The sequence below is a fragment of the Asparagus officinalis genome, chromosome 5 (genome assembly GCF_001876935.1).
Source record: "Asparagus officinalis chromosome 5, Aspof.V1, whole genome shotgun sequence".
In the NCBI taxonomy this organism is placed as follows: Eukaryota; Viridiplantae; Streptophyta; class Magnoliopsida; order Asparagales; family Asparagaceae; genus Asparagus; species Asparagus officinalis.
The window spans coordinates 86,781,056-86,789,811 of record NC_033798.1 but is presented as its reverse complement, the minus strand read 5'-3'; the positions used below and the strand labels follow the sequence as shown (position 1 = coordinate 86,789,811).

At 36.5% G+C, this 8,756-nt stretch overlaps 1 protein-coding gene across 1 annotated transcript in view; it reads right to left on the bottom strand.

Moving 5' to 3' along the window:
- LOC109843515 (phospholipase A1-II 1-like) overlaps positions 1–4,855 on the bottom strand; it is a 7,646-nt gene extending 2,791 nt beyond the window's left edge. Inside the window, 2 exon segments of the mRNA XM_020412452.1 lie at positions 4,215–4,687; positions 4,690–4,855. Of these exon segments, the coding sequence (XP_020268041.1) occupies positions 4,215–4,687; positions 4,690–4,771 (555 nt within the window). The 5' untranslated portion in view covers positions 4,772–4,855.

Below are 8,756 nucleotides of genomic sequence, written 5' to 3'. Positions count from 1 at the left end.
TATAGAAACACGACCTGAAATTTATTTAATTGAACGAATTAGTTCGAACGTTAGTAAGTTCTTAGATTAGATCGGACTATGTCGAGTCAGAAGAAGACGTGGCGTCTCATCTTTGAATTGGATTCATCATTCATATATGGGAATTGAAGAGCTGAATGTAAACTAAGTTTGCACGACTTACTAGCATATTAATTCTAAAGAATCAAACATGTGTTCGACGTCGTAACTGAAAAGTAAAATGAGTACGTATAAACTGACTGACTTTGGTCCTTATTTCATCTCGTTCTAAACTTATAGTGGTGCACTGGTGCGTAACCAAGACCAACCACGACTGCATGCCTTGATATGGGATGAAAGGGAAAATTTACAAAATAGTCCGTTTTTGCTAATTATTTAGCAAAATAGACCATTTTGCTAAATAATTAGCAAAATAGACATCTTTTTGGCCAACAGGCCAAAAAGAGGTCTATTTTGCAAAACAGTTCAGAAAACATACGGGACTAGTAGTCCCGTATATTTTAATCACAGATTAGTGAACTCAGAAAATTTCACAAAACATTGAGATGAACTCAGAAAACATACGGGACTAGTCCTCAGAAAACATACGGGACTACTAGTCCCGTATGTTTTCTGAGTCACTAATCCGTGATTAAGTTGGCTCTAAACATACGGGACTAGTAGCCCCATATGTTTTCTGAGTCTTGTTTTTCAAAATCGACCTCTTTTTTTAGAAGAGGTCTATTTTGCTAATTATTTAGCAAAACGATCTATTTTGCTAAATAATTAGCAAAGACGGACTATTTTGCAAATTTTCCCGCGATGAAAACGTGCACTAGGTGGGTCTGGATCACTCTTTAATGTCGACTAGCCCATGTGTCAAATAGGTTGCTTCGTCCTAATTTCGTGCTTATTTGTGGCCTTAACATAAACTTGATATCATAAACTTGATGCATGCCTATTCAAGTCAGGATGAGAATGAGGCCTTGGGTTCAAACAGCTTTGCCTTGTGGCGCCACCGAAAACCCCTACCCATTTTCTTATGTTTTGATGAGTACTTCTTAGCCTTGCGGCACCGAAAACGACTACCCATTTTCTTATGTCTTGAAGAGTACATTGTTAAGTCCATGTCACCGCGTCAATATTGATAAGAGATATAATTTTGTATTATGTCATGTTCTTATAGGTTTTATGAACTAGAACTAGGGCTCACACAGTGGTTATTTTTAGATTTACTTTAAATTTGTGGCCAACAACATTTCATATCCTCAATGTCGCATCGTGCTCATCATAGAGTCTAGAAACAAAACTGGTATTGATGTAAAAAATCTAACCCCTATTTCTAGGTTTGGTGGCATATCCTATAAACTTAAGTTTATAAATGAATTTTCCTGCTTCAAAAATAAAATATATGTTAAAATATAAAAAATATATATATAAACTCTCACCCCAACGTCATAATTTAATGATGTGATCAGAGGAACTTTAACGATATAACCATATAACTTAAAATAAATTGCATGAAAGCCAATTTGGATCCTCTCTGCTACAAAAAAGTAAGTAGTAGAGAGACCACTACTTTTAATATCAATCGTTGATTACTTAATAGACGGTTGTGATACAATCTAAATCTAACACTTACCATACCCCCATGTATTGCACTTATTTCTAATTTGTACTAAAAGAAAAAAATCACAACCACCAACTAGATAATCAACGATTGTGGTTATGTAGTGATCCATCCACTATTTTTTAGATGTTAGAGAGGATCGGAATCCCATAAAAGCAGCACTAGACTTATTTGTCAAGTTGATGTGGATCCATCTTTTGTGCAATATGTTTTTTTTTTATAATTTCACTTTTTCTGCTCACGTGCATTAGTCAAATGCATTTAAATTAGTTTATTAATAAAAATGCGCAACCCCACTTGGATAACGTCTTCATTAGTTAAACCAGTACTTCAATCAAGCGACGTGTGTTTGACCTTGGAAAAACATTAATAAACCTATTATACGCAAGTAAGTGCAGTAGTAGTGCAAATTGAGGAGAACCTTTGCTTAAAGCATCATTTAACTTTATTTTATTTCATCTCGGTTAGTTACAAATTTTTAATTTATAATTTTCCAGAGGTCATCTATGCGCTTGATTATTAGTCTATAGAAAATCTAATTTCTTCTAATTATACAAATGGCTAGCTTTGGTTCTTCTCTATATCTGTGTCAACGATGAGTGGCGGCAAGACCCACTCCTCATCTTCATGCATCTTTGGAAGAAGAAGGTTATACGTCACTAATTAGAAGAAATTCCATTTTCTATCTACTAATACAAGGATACAGTTCGTATCCGTGTTTTTGCTTGTAATTAAACAGCTTTGTACATTTTCTATCTACTAATACAAGGATACAGTTCGTATCCGTGTTTTTGCTTGTAATTAAACAGCTTTGTACTCCTTTTGGTTTTTAATGAACAGATACAGTTCGTATCCGTGTTTTTGCTTGTAATTAAACAGCTTTGTACTCCTTTTGGTTTTTAATGAACATGGATCATCCATTGTTTTTATATCAAAAAAAAATCTATGCGCTCTTTTTAGATTCATATCCTTTTCTTTCTTGTCATTTTAATTAGTAGAAAAATTAAATTTGAAAATTTTAATCTTGATATTTGTTTGTATGCTTTAGACTGCGCAGGCTGACCGCTAGTTCGCACATTCATATTCAACACTTCTTTTTACGTTTATATATCAATATTTTAGGGATCAATTGTTACTAGGTTAAAGTAATCGTATTTAATCTTTAATATGGTGATTAATACCCTCTCCAACAGTTAATAGGGAAAATATTCATTTGTTTGGTATAGCATATGTCATAGGGGTAAAGTTTAACGCAGAAGGATCTTCACCACTCTCAACTCAAAATGTATAAACTACAAGAAGCGCCATCAAAATATTAAGCTTATAAACAACCTCCTCAGAGATCCGACAATTACAAAAATTGTCTTGCACAATTCAAAATTTGCAAAAAAACAACCTAACGGTTTTAAAATTATAGAAAACACCCTTAAAATTCAAAAGTTATAAAAAACACCTTAAATTTTCAAAATTGTAAAAATTACATTGATAATATAGAACTACAAAGTTTAAGAATTTGCAAAAAACACCTCAAAAGTTTTAGAAATTGTGAAAAACACCATCAAAGATTCAAAATTTATAGAAAACACCCTGTAAAGATCAAACTTGCAATTTTGAGGATGTTTTTGTAATTTGATAATTGTTCAGGAGTTGTTTATAATATTTTATTTTACAAGGGATCTTATTGCTTTTCAAGTTTCAGGCCTATTGTTGTAAGTTTTATAACTTTTTAGGTGATTTTTTGTAATTCCACATGCTTAAATAAATCAAACATCAACTTTTCACCCCTTTTTCTCCTACGTACCCTCTAAATTGGTTTAAAGTTTACCCTCATATGAGTTTAAACTTTATCTTTGGCAAAGTTTCAGAAGGATCGATAATAAACACGGGTAAAGCTAAGATCATGTTTAACAGGGTAAACTTTTACACCCCTTTTGCCCATGTAGCAAACAAGCCCTTAGTATCTTAAAGATTTATTTCTCAAGTTTCTATATTGAATGTATAACCTTCAAATTTGTAACCCTTGCCTTAAAAAAAAAACCATTAAGTTTCACTCATCGTTACTAAGAAGCCCCTAACTTTCTAATTTTAACAAACATGCCTCTTAAGTTTTTTCCCTCTCTTCTAATAAGTCCCCAATTTTCTTTTTCTTTTTTTAACTACAAAACCTCTAGAAGACTTGAAGGCTTCTTAGAAGAGATGAATAAAAATATAAGGATTTCTTAGAAGAAAATGGCAAAACTTAGGGGCTCCTTAGTAAAAAAAAAAAGAAACTTAGAGGCATCTTAGAATTATTGAAATAAAAAGAGTAAACTTTAGAGTCTCTTTAGACTATAATTTTCTCTAAATTTTGTATCTTCAATATAAGTGTTACTTCTCTAGGGCAATTTTTGGACGCTCTACTGTTAGGACAACTAGCTCTACTGTTAGGACAACTATCACAATGTATGTGTATTTGTTTCCCCTTCATATTATTTGCATCAAAACCTTAAATTCTGTGACACCTTAATTAACATTAACAGGTAACAACATATCGCATGACGATATGCATGAATAATACCAGGAAAAATTTTAGGGCCGGGGCGCTCACCTGATCCCTAGCACTAGTTTTATTAAACAGCGACTTCGCATCCTCGGACGTATAAATTGACAACCATCCTCTATGCACTTTCTCATCTCCATCACCAAAAAATTTCTCACCCGAAACCAGGATAAACTCCAAATCATTAACCCACTCCAAAGCCTGCAGCGTCCCTCTCCAAACAATCACCACCTCCCTCCTCCCCATCGCCTCCGCCCCAGCGTCCGTCGCCACCGCCACGAACCCCATCCAGTTCGACTCCTTGCTCCAAGCCTCCCTCGACAACGACTTTATAATAAACGCCTCTGGCAAATTTATACCTGACGTGGCGTACAGAAACTTGGTCACCCTGTAATATTTATTTCCTGGGTGGCCGTACGTGAGGCCGACATTGTTGAATAGGGTGCTGCGTGCGTAGCGGCAGGCGCCTGAAGTAATTTTGGAGGCTTTTTTCGCGTTGAAAGCGTCGTAGGCTGCCTGAGGTCGAGGTCGAGGGGGTCGAGGAGGCCGTCCCAGTTGTTTTTGCCGTTTAGTTCTTTCCAGCGTTTGGCGGCGGTGTTCCCCATTTTTGGGCCGGGTTATGAGATGAGATGACTCGTGGATGAGCTCTCTTGGATCGTCGAGATTGGTTGTGTCGCTGTGGATTATCTACCAAGGGATGGAGTTTAAGTAGGGTTGTTCGTGCTTCTACGTATAATTGACTATTAACTTGTTCTATAGACTAGGACCATAGGTTAATGATTTTATTGGTAATTAAGCTCGGCAAAATCACAAGAAATTTGGGTCATTTTGAGATAAATCTTCAAAATTTAGGAAATATGTTACTTAAACCCCAAAACTTTTTCAAATAATCCCCAAAACTTCCAGAGTTATCTGAAAGCAGATTTATAAAATGCAAAAGTTGGGAGGTTAGGTGACATTTCGAGAATGCTTGAGGGTCATCTCAAAATGGGCCAAACTTGTTGGAAGTTTTATAAAATTTATAATGATTTTATATGCTAGTAAACTCTATTTTTTATAAAATGCAAAAGTTGGGAGGTTAGGTAACATTTCAAGATTGTTTGAGGGTCAAAATGGGCTAAACTTATTGGATATTGTGGTTAAATCTAGAATAAAACAGTGAAAGATGATGTGCTGTAATTTTAAATTTTTTCAGTTCACTGCTGTGCGTTTGTGAAACATTGTGCTTAAAGCAATATTTGGCCTACTTCGGTGCAAGAATCCCTAGGCCAAACTGTTTCCAGGAACAGCAGTACAGTACCATGGTGTACACCAATCCAGTACTGTCAAGATCTCCTCGATCTATAAGACCTTTCGGTCAAAGCAAAGATCTCCTCGATCTCAGAATCTTTCGGTTCAAAACCTTTCGGTTTTAGGGCCAGTTTCTACGGGCACAGTTTCTGCAGCAGCAGCATAACAGCAGCAATAATGTCAAGATCTCCTCAGTCCGACGTTCGTTTTCCAAGCTCGCGTGTGTATTTCATGAGATGCCCAAGAGCGTTATTTATAGGCCTCTAAGGCCAGCTCAAGAGTCACTCTCAATTAATGTGACTGTTACAATTCTCAATGGCAATTAAGATTGTAACATCAATGCATTAAATTGCTCTAAATACTGTTGTAACTGCTACATGCAGTAATTCCTGAATACGAGGAAATCAATGGACGCCTTACTACGAAACGCGAGGGTCATGTCTCAGCAAATCAGATGAACTTCGTCTGTAGGACGAACCTCGTCGAACGGACGAACCTCGTCAAATAGGCGAACCTCGTCGACCAAGCGAACCTCGTCAAATATGCGAACCTCTTATGACAGAAGAACCTCGTCGAACGAGCGAACCTCGTCAAACAGGCGAACCTCGTATGACAGAAAAACCTCGTCGAACGAGCGAACCTCGTCAAACAGGTGAACCTAGCTCGTCAAACAGGTCAACCTCGTATGACAAGCGAACCTCATCAAACAGGCGAACCTCGTCAAACAGGCGAACCTCGTCAAACAGAGGAACCTCATATGACAGACGAACCTCGTCGAACGAGCGAACCTCATCGAACAGGCGAACCTCGTTTGATCTTGTGAATCAGACAAACCTCGACGAACCTCGTCGAACGAGCGAACCTCGTCGAACAGACGAACCTCATTTGATCTTGTGAATCAGACGAACCTCGACGAACCTCGTCTGATTTTGAGAACATTAGGGTCACACCCTCGTGCGGATGCATAGCTCGTCCACATGTTGCGAAGCAGCCTGCGAGGCAACCTTCATGGCAGCCATAAGTGCAAAGTGCGCCTAACAAAGCGCCACTTAGCGCCTCAGCCCGATTAGTCCCGATCCCCGGCCCACGGTTTCTATGGAGTAAAACTCTGGATTATTTTATATATGCAAGATAAATATTTTTCATTCCCTTTAAATATATATGATGAGTGAGATTTAAATTATGAAACTGTCTCATTCGTATATATCATCTTAAAATCCTTTCTGTTATAGAAAAATTTAAAGTCATGACAAAGATGGGAATTATGATTCCATATATATAAATCTAAAGCTTTAGAGTGAGGATATGGAAAACATTAAGAAAGCTTTGAAGGTCAGAAGTTGAGGTGGGAGGTTTGCGTGCAAGCTTCCTTTGCCAACCTATGCGTTGTATTTCTTATTGTCGTTTCGTGGTTTCTAGTAGTAACATTGATATCTGTTTCTTTTATAGGTTTACTTCGAAAGGGGAAAAGTTTGGCGTTTTTCGAGTCTTCAAGATTTGTAACTTGAAAGCAAAGTGGAGATATTTCCATCTCCATTAGTATGCAACAGCTGCAAATAGTAACGGGAACTTTTGAACTAAAACGGATCAAAGAGAAGTACCTTCAAACTACTTAATTAATAGGTGGTTTTATTTTATTTGAAACGATCATCATATGCATATATTTTTCTGTCATTTAATTTATTATTTTATGAATTTAATGCATATTTTTGCTTTTTTTTAGAATAACACTAATTGTACTATAAAATTTAAATAGTTATTATGTTGTAAACATAAAATACGAGGTACCTAGAAATTCATAATTCTGATAGTAATCCACAAAATACGATATTATATCAAAAAAACGTGCAGTAGCTACAGTTCTGCAAAATTGAGTAATCTAGTTGTTCTGTCAGCTACGTTACGCGCAGCCCATTTCTTACTTTTTACTGATAATTGCTAAGAGTCTCTGCCAATTTAGCTACAGTAGTGCACCCATTTTAACAAACCGAACAAAAGAGTTTGCTTTAATTTTGTAGTACCTGACACCCATAATATGTTAGATCTAAATCAAAACTTGAGATCTAAAACCATATAGCCATGATTAATTCTCAAAGAGATTAACAAAATCAAAAGAGCGGAAGCTTATACCTGAATCCATGGATGAACCTTGAGATGGGTTTTGGATCTTCTAACCTTAGGGTTTCTCTAAATCCGAATTTCTCTAGCTAGATGGGGGTGTAGAGAATTAGAGAAGGTAACCCTAGGTTAGGGACCATAACCCCTTATTTATAGATGTTGTACTTTTATAATTTAGCCCCTCAATAAATCACAATTACAACCTGGTATCTGCACATACAACCCCATGACTTATTTAAATACCAAATTAACCCAACTTAATTGATCACTTTAGTGGGTTATCCTGAAAGATAGCAATACACATTGATTAATCATATGTGCCCACAAATAGATTTATTAGATTAAATCCAACAATCTCCCACTTGGGCACCATATGATTCCTTAAATTGTGTATAACCTTATGAGCTCAAAATTGCTATCACTGAAAAGGTATTTCCGAACAATCTCGTCCATTGACTATATCAATATAGGATCAAAGCGGCCTTCGTCACATTTATCGTGACTCGACCCATCAATGGTCACATATACCAATACAATCAAACGACATAGATCAATCATGGATGTGCAGCATGAAAATTACATGCAATGTGATCAGTACATGTCTATTTTCAACTGGTCCTCCTTAGTGAGGTCAAAACCAAACATAATGTAACAGAGTGTCTTAACTGAATACTTTATTCTGATCAGACAATACAACCAAACATAAAGCACCACAATTACAAACTCCCACTAAAACATAATATCCTCAAATAATACCACACCCATATGAGCAGTATGCTCATGAAAGACCTTAGGTGGCAATCCCTTAGTAAGAGGATCAGCTATCATGGAGTTTGTCCCAATGTGCTCTATGGATATCTGTCCACTCTGTACCCTTTCTTTCACAACCAGGAACTTAATGTCAATATGTTTTGACTTAGTTGAGCTCCTGTTGTTATTGGAATACATTACTGCAGATTTATTGTCACAATATAGCCTTAGTGGTCTTTCAACATTTCCCAAAATGTGCAGTCCCGTGACAAAATTTCGCAGCCATATTCCCAGATTGGATGCCTCATAGCAAGCTACAAATTCTGCTGCCATAGTGGAGGAACCTACTAGTGTTTGTTTGATACTTTTTCATGATATAGCTCCTCCTGCTAACATATAAATATAGCCTGATGTAGACTTCCTGCTATCTTG